Source organism: Hemiscyllium ocellatum, chromosome 43 (genome assembly GCF_020745735.1).
Source record: "Hemiscyllium ocellatum isolate sHemOce1 chromosome 43, sHemOce1.pat.X.cur, whole genome shotgun sequence".
Lineage (NCBI taxonomy): Eukaryota > Metazoa > Chordata > Chondrichthyes > Orectolobiformes > Hemiscylliidae > Hemiscyllium > Hemiscyllium ocellatum.
In genome coordinates, this window is record NC_083443.1 from 19,979,235 (window position 1) to 19,993,949 (window position 14,715).

At 41.8% G+C, this 14,715-nt stretch overlaps 1 protein-coding gene across 1 annotated transcript in view; it reads right to left on the minus strand.

Moving 5' to 3' along the window:
* The window catches only part of kat6b (K(lysine) acetyltransferase 6B), a 210,042-nt gene that overhangs the window by 110,149 nt on the left and 85,178 nt on the right, over positions 1 to 14,715 (minus strand). The window contains exons 4-5 of the mRNA XM_060854023.1: positions 5,059 to 5,174; positions 1,681 to 1,762 (exon numbers count right to left, since the gene is read on the minus strand). Coding sequence (XP_060710006.1) covers positions 1,681 to 1,762; positions 5,059 to 5,174 — 198 coding nt within the window. The remainder of the gene's footprint in view (positions 1 to 1,680; positions 1,763 to 5,058; positions 5,175 to 14,715) is intronic.

The window sequence follows — 14,715 nt, forward strand, 5'->3', positions numbered from 1 at the left end:
TTCTCTAATCCTACGAGCCTTGTGTTACCTTTCACTCTGACAGGAACATTACAGCTCTGAACTCTCATTATCACATTTTTGAAAGCATCCCCACTTATCAGACATCCCTTTACCTGCAAACAGTCTACTCCAATCAATTTTTGGAAGATTCTTATCTCACAGCATTAAAATTTGCCTTACTCCAATTAAATGTACGCAAACAGGAGGTTGGAAGAACACAAAAAGCCAGGCAGCATCAGGAGGTGAAGAAGTCAATATTTTGGATGTAATCTTTCTTCAAGCCGGGGGGTGGGTATAAGGGGAGCTGCAGATAAGGGGGGAATGAAGGAGGTTGTTGGATGGGGAAAGGGGCGGAGTGGTCAGGTAAGGATACGTGAACACAGGTAGAGGGTATGACCTGGTTGGTCAACGGGAGGAGTGAATCCAATTGGTAGCTTCAAGGGTTGGTCAGCGGAAGAGAAAGGAGGAGGTGGGTCTGGAAAAGGAGTCGGGGAATGGGAAGGGAGGTTATTTGAAATTGGAGAACTTAATGTTGAGTCCTCTGGGCTGTAGGCTGCCTAGGCGGAAGATGTGATATTGTTCCTCCAATGCGTGGTCTGATTCGCTGGATGAGGCCTAAGATAGTCATGTCGGAAAGGGAATCGAAAGGGGAATGAAAATGGGCGGTGACTGCGAGGTCACCCCTGGGGGCCCAGCTAGATGCTTGGCAAAACATGCCTTAAGTTTACATTTGGTCTCATAGATATACAGAAGACCACATCGGAAGCACCAGATACATTAAACTAGTTTGGAGGAGAGGCAAGTGAACCTCTGTCTTACCTGAAAGAACTGTTTAGGGCCCTGGACAGAGGTGAGGAGGGAGGTATGCTGGCAGGTTTTGCATCTTTTACAGTTGCAGGCGAAACTACCAGGAAGTTTGTGGAGGTTGGTGGGGATAGTGGTGGGAACCAAGCATTAGTGAAGAGAATGGTCCTTGTGGAAGGCAGAGAGGGGTGGGGAGGGGAAGATGTTCTTGGTGGTAGGGTCTAATTGGAATTAGTGCAAGTGTTTAAGGATGATATGTTGGATGCGAAGACTGGTGGGGTGGTATATCAGGACAAGGAGGACCCCATATTTATTGCATTTGGAGGGAGTTTAGCGCAGTGCAGCAGGGAATGCAGGAGGTGCAGTGGAGGGCTATCTGGATGACAGAGTGGGGAAAAGCACGTTGTTCAAAATAGTTAGACATCTGGGATACTTGGGAGTGGAATGTCTCCTTGTCTGAGTAAATGTAATGGAGGTGGAAGTATTGGGAAAATGAGATGGAGTTCTTATAGGATACTGGTGGGGGGAGATGTAGTCCAGGTAGTTATGGGAGTCTGTGGGTTTATAGTAAGTGCCCATCTGTGGGCTGTCGCTATAGATGGAAATGAAGAGGTCAAGAAAAGAATGCGAGGTATCCAAGATAGGCCAAGTGAATTTAAGGATAGGGTGGAAATTGTGGGCGAAGCCAATGAACTGCTCCAGTTCAGCCTGGGTGCAGGATGCAGGATTGATCTCTTCGGGTGTGTAAATTTATATCTTCATATCATTAGTCCTCTCGTACACAAATCCAAAGCTAGTGTCTCTCTATTTGTAATTATAGACAAGTACATTTTGAAAATAACAAATAAATCTCCAATACATTAGCCTCAGTGATACCTTTTGGCATTTTGGAGAGTGGTGGGTCACAGCATTCCATGTGAAATCCTCGATCACAGGAATCACAAAAAAGCATGTTATCCTAGAGAAAGAAAAATTGCAGAGTATTTCAACACATAAAGTCACTTGTGTGTTTAAATTGTACTAAACTGTAAACAAATGTTAAAATTACTAAGTAACTACAGTATTATGAACCTGTTTCTGGTTTAATATACATTAATGATAAATTTATTATTGGATCCTATTCTCAGGTGGACAAATTGGTGTTCCTTTTCCAAGCCTGCAAGCCAAAAAACTGACTTAATGTCTCCTTTTAGCATTGGTATAATTATTTCAATAACAATAATAGCTTCAATACAATAATTATTTCTTTTAAAGAATACTTCAAAGGTGCAAAGTAAAAAGGCCCAGCAACCAATGGTGGACCTAGGAAGACATCCCGGGAGAAAGTGAGAACTGCAGATGCTGAATATCAGAGTAGAGAGTGTGGTGCTGGAAAAACACAGCAGGTCAGGCAGCATCAGAGGAGCAAGAGAATCAATGTTTCGGGCATAAACCCTTCATCAGGAATGAGCCTTGTGAACCAAAGCGAGGTTGGGGGGTTAGGGGGAAAGGTAGTTGACAGTACGATAGGTAGACGGAAGTGGGAGTAATAGTGATAGATCGGAGAGGAGGGTAGAGTGGATCGGTGGGAAGGAAGATGGACAGTTCGTGAGGGTGTTGCGAAGTTGAAAGGTTGGATCTGGGTTACCAGATCCAACCTTCCAACTCAGCACCGTCCTCATGACCTGTCCATCTTCCTTCCCACTGATCCGCTCCATCCTCCTCTCCGACCTATCACCATTAGCCCTACCTTTATCTACCCATTCCAGTCTCAGCTACCATTTGCTACAACCGCTCACCCCCTCCCCCCACCTGCACAGCAACAAAACTATCTCATGCTGGCAAAAGCACCTCACTTAGTTGGCATCCTGTGCATCATGCTCAACACACACTCCCTCGACCTTCAGTACATTGTGATTGAAATGTACACTTTTATTTGAGATGCATTGCAGCAGTTAGGCAAAGTGCTTCACAGCATCTTCCAATCCCCTGATCTCTAGAGATTAGTAAACAAGAGATACACGTATGTGGCACCATCAGCATCTGCAAATTTCAAGTCACGCTCAATCCTGACTTGGAATTATACCACTGTTCCTTCATCATTACCAGGTCAATATCTTGGACCTCACAACTTTGAAATACTCTGCATGTACCGAACCAACACTGGCCACAGTGATTCAAGAAGACAGCTCACAAATACCTTTTCAAGAGCAATTGGTGCGTGCCTCATCAACATTGATGTCACATAAACAAATTAAAATCATAGGACATAGAACAGTACATTAACCTAACCTACACGCCCCTCAATTTACTGCTGGGTGCTTGTCCAGCAGCTGCTTAAACATCCCTAACTCTACTACCACCGCTGGCAGTGCATTCCACGCACCCACTACTCAGTATAAAGAAACTACCTCTGACATCTCTCCTATACCTTGCTCCAGTCACCTTAAAATTATGACTTCCTGTGAGAGCCATTCCTGTCCTAGGGAAAGGTCTCTCGCTATTTACTCTATCTATGCTTCTCATTACCTTGTATACCTCTATTAAGTCACCTCTCTTCCTTCTTTTCTCCAGTTTGAAAAGTCCTAGCTCACACAACCTCTGTTCATAAGATAAGCCATCCAATCCAGACAGCATCCTGGTAAATCTCCTCTGCAACCTGTTCAAACCATCCACATCCTTCCTATAGTGACGCGACCAGAACTGGACACAATATTCCAAGTGTGATCTAACCAAGGTTTTATAGAGCTGCAGCAAACCCTTGTGGCTCTTAAACCCAATCACCCTGTTAATGAAAGCCAAAACACCATATGCCTTCTTTACAACCCTATCAACTTGGATGGCAACTTTGAGGAATCTACATATGTGGACCCCAAGATCCCACTGTTCCTCCACACTGCCAAGATTCCTGCCTTTAATCCTGTATTCAGTATTAAAATTCGACTTTGCAAAATGAGTCACTTCGCACTGATCCAGACTGAACTCCATCTGCCACTTCTCAGCCAGGCTCTGCATCCTGTCAATGTCTTGTTGTAGCCTGCAACAGCCTTCGACACTATCTACAATACTACCGACCTTTGTGTCATTGGCAAACTTACTAAACCAGCCTTCCACTTCTTTATGCAAGTCATTTATAAAAATTACAACGAGCAGAGGCCCAAGAACAGATCTCTGCTGAACTCCAATGGTCGGTGACCTCCAGACAGAATACTTTCCATCACTGTCTTCTATCGGTCAGCCAATTCTGTATCCAGACAGGTAAATTTCCCTGCATCCCATACTGCCTAACTTCCTGAATGAGCCTACCTTGGGGAACCTTACTGAGTGCCTTTCTGAAATCCATATACACCACATCCACTGCTCGGCCATCGTCAGCATGTCTCGCTACATCCTCAAAGAACTCAATAAGGCTTGTGAGGCATGACCTGCTCCTCACAAAGCCATGCTATTTTTAGTCAAACTATGTTTTTCCAAGTAGTTATAAATCCTATCCCTCAGAATCCTTTCCATACCTTGCTTACCACAGATGTAAGACTGACTTGCTCTACAATTCCCAGGGAATTCCTTTTCCCTTTCTTGAACAGAGAAACAACATTCACCTCCCTGCAATTATCTGGTACTACCCCGAGGAGAGTGAGGATGCAAAGATTATCACTAGAGGCGCAGCAATCTCATTTCTCACTTCCCGTAGTAATCCTGGATATATCTGGTCTGGCCCTGGGGACGTATCTACCTTGATGCTTCCCAGAATTTCCAGCAGATCCACTTTCTTACTATCAAGATGTTCAAACCTATTAACCTGGTCCATGGTGTTCTCACTATCAACAAGGTCCCTCACGCTTCAAAAATATGCCCATTTTAAAATTCATACAACCTAGAGAGTCTCCAAAAATAGTGTGGTCACTTGGCAACAAGTTTCATTACTTCTAATGTACAAAGGTACCTTACAGAAAGTACTAATTTTGCACTACTGATAATAGATTCATAAGTAAAGAGGAAACTGAGCATTCTTCAGAGATTAAAACAAATGGTGAGCAAATTGAGGGTGCAAAGAACAACTCAAGGAAGAGAACCAAAGCATGAGAAGCAAAGAAAAGGAGGAAAGGATCGAAAATAGAAAGATGGAAAGAACAAAGGAAGAGAGAGAAAAGAGAAAGAGGGACAGAAGGGGAAGGGAGAGTGAGGAGGGGGGCAGGAAAGGAGGGGAAGCAGGGACGTGAGAAGTAAGAGAATGGGATGGGGTGAGAGGGAAGGAGTTAGTGAACAAATACTTACAGCATTTTTCCCTTGATCTCGACAAGCACTGCAGGTCTTGCACTCAATACACTGCCACCTTAAGGTTTTCACATGGGCAGTTAACTCTGGAGAGAACTTTAAACATGATGGATGCCCTTCAAACAAGAAAAACAATTTCAACTGCTCGTTTTAATGCTGAGATTTCTGTAGTCAGTGTCATCATAATCAACTTTTCATGATAGTTCATTCTGCAAATGCACTGAAGGATATAGTATTAAATTATCTAAAATATTCCCAAATTCAATGCCTCATCTCTGCTGTCTCAGCTACAGCAGCAATGACATAAGTGACCTGTAAAAAACAAAATCAGAGAAGATTTACTTTATATGCACTTTTACACATGGGATAATACCAAGAACAGGACTCTCGTTTACTTACAATCCTGTTAACATTCCAGCAGCTAATGACCAACCTTACCTATGAACAGCCATATAGGCAAAATACTGAAGGGCCACTGGTGAACAAATGAGTTGCAATTATGGTCAACTGGAATTAGGTGAGAATTCAGACATTTGGTAAAGACTAGAAGACGAAATAAAAGAACAGGAATGAAAGTAAAAAAGTCATCCCTTCATAAAGATTGAAGGATAAAGAACTATTGTCAGAATTTAAAAAAATTTAGACTGAAAGAAAGATGGAATGAGTTGTGCATGAGAGAGATGGAGACAGATCTAGAAGCTCAACAACTGAACACTGAGGAAAGTTTGGAAAATCTATTACATTTTATGGTCAAATTTAAAAGAAAGATAACCTGAAATGTATAAGAGGCATGCTTAAGCTTTGAGAAGTTTGGAAAAGAGGATGGATATTCTGTAGAAGAATATATAATGGGATTTGATAGTCTATATTCAAGAATGTGAAAATTTTATTTAAAGATTCCTAATTATGTGCTGACCTTTAAACTGTTGGACTATGCCAAGATGTCCAAAATTACATCACTGGAGGTAGAGTTTCAGAAAGAAACACACTTTTGGAGCAGGTGTCAGAAGCCTTAAAAAAAGTTCCTGAAAAAACATTCATTCCCAGTGGCTTTCATAGCTCAAATGGGGCATTCGGCAATAACGTAAATAACAAAAAGCCAATGGTAGCAGAAATGAAAGACAGCCCAAATACAGGCTGACAGCATCAATATGAAATGAAAATCATAATTAAAATGAGAGAGGTAGAGGTGCATCCTGCAAATATAACAGGCAACAGCAACTGGATAACTTTAACTGAAGTATGAATCTCAGGAATGGCAGAAGCAGGGTTAACAGATGTTTTAGATAGGATACAAAATATTATTATGCATTGAATTGCCCTAAATGGCAGTCAAGTCGCCACAGTCTTACTAGACCATACAGCTGCTCTCTCATTAGAGAGAGACAACTGGTGGCGATTTAACTGGAGGGTCACCATACCTCAAGTAAGGGGCAAGGTTGAGAGTGAGAGTCTTTCATGGTAACCTCAGGTTTTCAAATTGCCTGCCACACAGAAGGCTTGGAAGGAGAAAACAATGATATTGATCAGACAGAAAGTGTACAGTTACAAGAAGCCGCAGCCTAGTTGTGAACATTTTAGGTCCAGAGTTAATTCAGTTGGGACATACAATGTGTGCAGCGGATTGATAAAGAAGTTACCTAAATTCTTGAAAGAACAAGGACTGGAAGTAGAGTTAACAACTTTGAGAGTTCTACGAATTTCAGGTAAGGGAGGGAAACATGCTGGAATCACTAAAGAGGGTGATGACTCCGTATAACATAACTGGGCTAAACCATTTTACCAATATCCAATATCAAATGAAATACTTTTATTGTTGAGCAGGCTGCCTGAGGAAAAACCTCAAATCAAACTGGATATAAATCATTACAAGGTCATTGTTATTGGGAAATCAGTGGATTTATTCTTTACACAATCTGGATATTAATGTACTCATTTAATGAGATCCGACTTCTCTAATTAAAATATTCAACAAGTGTTAATGTCATCAGATGATAGGAATTCAAAAGAAAAAGGCTAACTAACATAAAACCAAAACAGATGTTTGCTTATCAATATTTACACTGTTCAAACTCTTTCCAAGGACACAGGAGTAATGGATGTTGAGTACCCCTATAAAAGGGATCAATGATAAGTGTGATATTTAAAAAAAATAAGGAAGATATCACAGCCCATGGTAAGAGACTTTAACAAAGTTGCAGCAATGGACTTGCAAGTATGGGATAAGCAGAAATACACTTTCATCTTGAATTTTGTAGTCATGGCAACTAGATTTAAGCAGTCTGCAATAATATATAAAGAGTAAGGAGCAATAGTAGTCAAGATAATAGTGAAATGGGTAGGAATTGGATTGAAATACGGCACGGGACGGCACGGTGGCACAGTGGTTAGCACTGCTGCCTCACAGCGCCTGAGACCCGGGTTCAATTCTCGACTCAGGCGACTGACTGTGTGGAGTTTGCACGTTCTCCCCGTGTCTGTGTGGGTTTCCTCCGGGTGCTCCGGTTTCCTCCCACAGTCCAAAGATGTGCAGGTCAGGTGAATTGGCCATGCTAAATTGCCCGTAGTGTTAGGTAAGGGGTAAATGTAGGGGTATGGGTGGGTTGCGCTTCGGCGGGTCGGTGTGGACTTGTTGGGCCGAAGGGCCTGTTTCCACACTGTAAGTAATCTAATCTAATCTAAACTCATAAAAGACAATTCAGGAATAGGTGAAAACAGACAAAAAGTGTTAATGAAGAATTTAGAGATAAGTGGGAAAATAAAGTGCTATGGTAATAAACACAGCAGCAGAGGGGACTTATAGTAATGGTGTGTCAGAAAGAAATCAAGCAGTAATACATGAGATGTTTTACAAACTCCAAATCGAACAACCAACTTGCACATTAAAATCTGTCCTGCAATGGCCAGTCATTGCGAACATTTCGCTGCAAATAGTTGGGGACCACAGTGCTCATTGATTGGTTTTTGGGAGAAATCCAAAATTTGCTTCAATAATGAGTAAGCACCACCCGGCTTGGGAAGGGACTGTAATTAACTCCACTTTTTCTGTGCACTTGAATGCCCTGCATGTAAGGAGAAGAGCCTTCAATAAAGCTGAGATTTCAAGAAACTTTTACGAGTCTCACAGCATTGTATAAGACCATCAGAAAAAGTTAAAGACAAGGATAGAAAATTCGAGAAGGTACAGATGGAAAAACTGTAATTTCACAGCATGGCAACTAAACTATTAGTGAGCACTGTTAGAGTTTAATAGCCAATAATTACATATTTGCAAGTCATAGAAAGTAATGAGACACCATACTTCATGTACATATATATTGGAAAATTATGAAGACCATGTTAGGGCTGACTCCATACAGACTAATTGATGTAAAGAAGCAGGACAAGTTATTTGCCTGACAGACAACATAGAAGTTAAGACTAAAAAACCATATTTGCCAGAAGAGGCCTGTAAACGGAAGATGCCAACACTATAGAGATAATAATGAAAACTGCTGGTAAATACAAACAATGTGGAAGATGAGAGTTGGGGGTAAAATTGATGGTTTGACAAAATCAGATAAAGAGATGGAAGACCAGTAAATGCAGTCCAAGTTTTGAAAGTGGACCTGAAATTGAATGTAACCATTGGACATTACTTCCTAAACATTTTCTCCCTGCGATCCCATTTGCAGCTCAAAAATTGTTGTCCTTACGTGAGAGCTGAACTATAACTGTGATGGTTAGGTCAGAGCTCTGTGGCAGTCATTGCTGGAAAAGCACAGAAGGTCAGGCAGCATCCGAGGAGCAGGAAAATCGACGTTTTGGGGCAGGAGCCCTTTATCACCCTCCACTCCTGGCATTTTCCCCTGTCACCGCAGGAATTACAAAACCTGCGCCCACACCTTCTCCCCTCACCTCCAAGGCCCCAAAGGTGCCAATCATAACCAAAGTTTCACCTGTACTTCCACATATATCATTTATTGCATCCGTTGCTCCCGATGCAGTCTCCTTTACATTGGGAAGACTGGACACCTTCTTGCAGAGTGCTTCAGGGAACATCGCCGGGACACCCGCACCAATCAACCCCACCATCCCATGGCTGAACATTTCAACTCCCCCTCCCACTATGCCGAGGACATGCAGGTCCAGGGCCTCCTCCACCGCCACTCCCTCACCACCCGACGCCTGGAAGAAGAACATCTTATCTTTCACCTCAGAACCCTTCACCCCAGGGCATCAATGTGGACTTCACCAGTTTCCTCATTTCCCCTTCCCCTGCTTTATCCCAGTTCCAAACTTCCAGCTCAGCACCATCGTCATGACCTGTTCCACCTGTCAATCCTCCTTCCCACCTATCCACTCCACTGTCCTCTGTGACCTATCACCTTTACCCAGTTCTCCATCCACCCACTGCCCCACCCCCTCCCATTTATCTCTCCACCCTGCGAGGCTTCCTCATTCCAACTGAGTGGCTTTATCCTGGATAATGCCACGCATCTTGAGTGTTGTTGGAGCTGCACTTATCCAGCAGAGCCTTGAATTGTGCCTTGTAATGGGTTATTCACTCGAGGATTCTTAGCCTTTGGCCTGCACTTCTAGCCATGGTATTTATAAAGATAATCCAGTTCAGTTTCTGGTTAATGGCAACCCTAGAATGTTGATAGTGGAGTTTCAACGACAGCAATACCATTTTATGTCAAGGCTAGGTGGTTAGAATCTCTCTTGTTGGAGACAGTCACTGACTGGCACAAATATTTCTTGCCACTTGTCAGCCTGAACCTAGATATTGTCCAGTCTTGCTGCATTTAGACAGACTGCTTCAGTATCTGAGGAGTCACAAATATTGATGAATATTGTGCAATTGTCAGCCACTATTTCCACTTTTGAACTTATGTTGGAGGAAAGGTTATTGATGAAGCAGCCAAGGATGGTTAGACCGAAGATACTCCCCTGCCACGATGTCCCAGAACTGAGATAACTATCCTCCAAAGACCGCAATGATCTTCCTTTGTGGCAGGTAGGACTGCAAATACCAGAGAGTTTTCCTCATTTTGCATTAACTCCATTTTTGCTCGGGCTTCTGATATCATACCTGGTTAATTGCAACCTTGATGTCAAGACATTCACACTCTCCTCTCCTCTGGAATTCAATCTTTTGTCAATATTTGGACCAAGGCTGTAATGACGTTTGGAGTTCAGTGGCTGTACCAAACTAAAACTGAATATCAGTGAGCAAGTCTTGTTTGACAGCATTGTGAAATGACACTTTTATCGCTTTATTGATATTTGAAAGTAGATTGATGGGGTAGTAATTGGTCAAGTTGGATGTGTTATACTTTTTCTAAACAGGACATGCCTGGACAATTTTCCACACTATTGCACAGACTGCAATATTGTAGCTGGACTGGAACAGCTTGGCTTGGGGCTCAATTAGTTCCAGAGATCATCTTCAGTATTATTGCCAAAGTACTGTTAGGACCTATAGCCTTTGTAGGATTCAATGATTTTAAACTTTTCTTGATTGCACATTAAGTGAAATTGGTTGAAGACTTGCATCTGTGATGCTGGTGACCTCAGAGGAGGGCAACAAGGATCATCCACTCAGCACCTATGGCTGAAGATCAATGCAAGTTTTACAGCCTTGATTTTTGCACAGATGAACTGGTTGCCTCCATCATTGAAGAAGGGAGCATTTATTAAGGCCCTGACTCCTTTTAGTTGTTTAATTGTCCATCATCATTCATGACTAGATGTGGCTGGACTGCAGAGCTGAGATCTGATCAGTCTGTTGTGGAATCACTTAGCTCTGTCTGTCAGGTGCTGTTTGGCATGCAGGAATGCACAATGGTCACTCTTACTGATGAGGTCATTGAAATATGCATCTGAAGCATAAATATTGGTGATGATCACTGGTTCCTTTGCCATCAGCTACTCAATAGCTGCAATACCGTCCTTCAGATCTTGACCAGCTGCCAGTAGTTATGCAGCCATGTCATTCTTTGTGATGGACACTGAAGTCACTCATCCAGAGTACAGTTTTGTGCTCTTGTCACTCTCAGTAATTTCTTTGTCCATAGTGTTCAACATGGAGGATACTCTGGGTGGAAGGGAAGGGTGGGAACAGCCATAGTAATTAGCAGCAGGACGCTTTCTTATGTTCCACCTAATGCCTCAAGTCTTACTTGGGCCAGACATCAATGTTGAGAGCTCCCTGGCTAAGTACCGTGTGAGTATATATTACTATGCAGCTATCTATGCTGGGTTTGTCCTGACAAAGGCCTCTACTGCAAAAAACAACCGTCTACCACCACCCTCTGTCTCCTATCAACAAGCCAATTTTGTATCCAAATTGCTAGGTCTTTCTGGATCCCAAATCATTAAACTTAAATTGGAATGACTAGGTAGCGGGGGCAAACTGTCTTGCTGGTCAGATGACCAACAGCAGGTCCTAACGATCTCAGCAAATTCCATATACTGCCTTCCTTTTTCTTACCCATAACACCAATATTTGTGTGTGTGTCTAGGAAGTATTTTATAAAGGGATTAGAGTTTTTATTAGTAGAGTTATAGATCAATGATTCATAATTGTTTACCTGGAGCTTGAAACTATTCATTTGCAATAAATAGTAATTCTTGCTAAGTACTGGTCCGTGCTTCCTATTAACCTGGGTCTAACAGGCAGGTAAATTGTGAAATGTTCCATACTTTTATAAAATCTAACTTCTGTGACAACTCTGTGAATTGCTGGCCTCGTTTTCTACCTGCTAACACAGTAATGTGTAACAATATGAAGTTCGTCTTTTTCAGTGGTGATTCATATGCCTATGGTTCAGGATCTATTTGAGTCTAGCAGGCATTTTTTTGATTAGATTACTTACAGTGTGGAAACAGGCCCTTCGGCCCAACAAGTCCACACCGACCCGCCGAAGCGCAACCCACCCATACCCCTACATTTACCCCTTTACCTAACACTACGGGCAATTTAGCATGGCCAATTCACCTGATCTGCACATCTTTGGACTGTGGGAGGAAACCGGAGCACCCGGAGGAAACCCACGCAGACACGGGGAGAATGTGCAAATTCCACACAGTCAGTCGCCTGAGTCGGGAATTGAACCCGGGTCTCTGGTGCTGTGAGGCAGCAGTGCTAACCACTGTGCCACCGTGCCACCCATTTATCAGACATTTACTGGAAAAGGATAAATATTATTGAATGGCCTGGGAAACCACTCTTAGTTAAAAGCTTCTGAAACATTGGTGGAAGTAGAGGCTATAAATACAGGCATGTATTTATCCAAAATTCTAAAGGAAATCCAATACAATACAATGATTTGCCCATGGAGTGTTGTGAATAACGTTGGGACAACGTACACTTGACTGGTGTCAAATGATTAAGAATTGAATGTTCTAGCTGAAAAAAATTAGAAAGACAACATTTGCCTTGAAATAATTCAGCAATTGTCAGAAATTTTCAGAAATGAAAGATGCTTTCACCAAGTGGAGATGTTCAAACAATGACACCTGATGGTGTAGCGAAGGAGTCATAAGAACAGTTTAAAATCAATTTTTGTTTGGGTCACTAATTAATTACAATTTATTGTGTTTAAAGAAAGAGGATTAATGTAAAGTTGTATATTATCAAAACATCAAAAAAAGAATTCAGTTCTTGATCGGTTGTATTTTAAGCAGGTATAAAATGGAAAATAATGATTTTGTTCAGTTAATTAGTTTTGTTCAAAGATTGTAGATTGTTTGTATATGTCTTTTCTTATTTAAAGAGGGGAATCTGTTAATGCACAAAGCAGTTAAAGGCTTAATGATTAACTAATTATTTGATTAAATGAATAGATATAATAGGGAAACAAGTGACTGCTGTGTGTAAGTAGCTGAAGACCTGAGTAGTCCCTTAACTGGTTTTGTATGTAAATTAATCAATTGGAACATGGTGATTTAGTGCTGGTGGTTCAAATTCCACCTATGCCAGAGATGTCTAACAAGAACTCTGAACTGGTTGATTATAAAATATAGAAAGCCTGGGAGGCTTTTATGGCATAGTGGGGATATCACTACCTCTGAGGCAGGACACCCAATATCAAGTCCCACTTGCTCCAAAGGTACATCGCTGCACAGGTTGATCCACATCAATAAATATGTCTGTTTCAGGCTTGATTTCTCACTTGTGTCCAGGTTTGCACAAAACAAAATATCACATTTAAAAATGTTACATTCTTTATGATTCAACTGACTGTGATTTTGACTTTGTGCTTCCTTCCTTCTGTACCACAATTTCTGGCAATACCATCAGTCAGTCTTGCCTTACATTGCGGAATTTCTTCCCTAAACCTCTCTTACTCAATCATTCCATCTTCTTCACTTTGCTGAAAATCCTCCTTAAAATACACTTCTTCTCAGATATAGCCATCCATTCTCTTATGGTGCAGTGGTGATCCTATTTCTGAGCGAAGAGGTCTGGGTTCGAGACGCACCTGCTCTAGAAGTTGCAATGACAGCTCTGAACAGGATGATTAGAAAATATCTACGGAGCATTAAATGAGAAATTAAGTGTTGCAAAGGTTTCCTATAAATCAAAACTTAAGTTTCAGATGTATGAAAAAATATATTCATTTCAGTTGAGTACTTAATTTTCTGTTACACCAGTAAAAAAATGAAACAAATTAAAATCAAATGTTTTATGTAGAATACACTGTCAAAATAAAAGTTGATACGTTCTGCAAAGAAAATAAAGCACATTTAAGTTCACAATTGACTTTGTTCAGAAATACAGACTTATCTGCCTCTCAAGGGTGAGGCATAAGCATTGGCCAAAAACTTCAATTCCTGGCATGTCCTGGTAGTCCCAAGGCATGAACAAAATGGGATAGGCTGCAGATGCTCAGTCCAGTGCTCCAGGTTCTTTGGTGGCTGTTGCAGAGAGTTTAGTGATGGTGGTGTGAAAACCTGATCACTGGACACAGAATGGCAGGAAAAAGGTAAACGATGACTGCATGGTGGGTTAAAAGGGGTAAGTAGCAGCAGGTAGCAGAGGTGCTGGGATGGCAGTCCTAAGGTAGTCAGGGCTCAGAAAAAGTCTGGATATGAGTTCGTGGTCAAAAGGTTGCTGGCTTTGTGTTGGAGAGAGAACAGGTCTTCAGAAAGCCAAGCTGTTGCTGTTGCCTCTGAAGAGCTTGGGGCATCATTGTAATTTCAGGAGGCATTTGGTCACTTACAGTGGAGATGAAATTAGCCCACAAGGAGTATTAATTGGTGCAACTCAGAAATACTGGAACACAGAGAAACGTAGGACAGTGGAAACCTAGTGAAGTTAGATGTCTGCAAAAGAGCTGGAACTTAGCTGTAGTCTCAGGAACCCAGTGGAAAGCAGTCTGAATTCGAGATGAGATACTAGGGCGTAGGCAGCCATTGAGCAGTCCATGAAGGAGTATCTGCAGAGAGTGTTACAGGAATAAACTTTTGGAATTCAAGAACTGGAATACTTTGCAAAGGAGACCAAACTATAGAGAGATTTGGTGACATAGTTCATTAAGTCCTATGGGAGGGTGTGGATGGCTGACAATCTGTGGGATCTGTCTTGCCCTCATCAACAATTTGACATATGCTGTGGGATTTTCCACCACAGTTTAATGACTCACATTTACGTTATGTTTACCAAGGAAC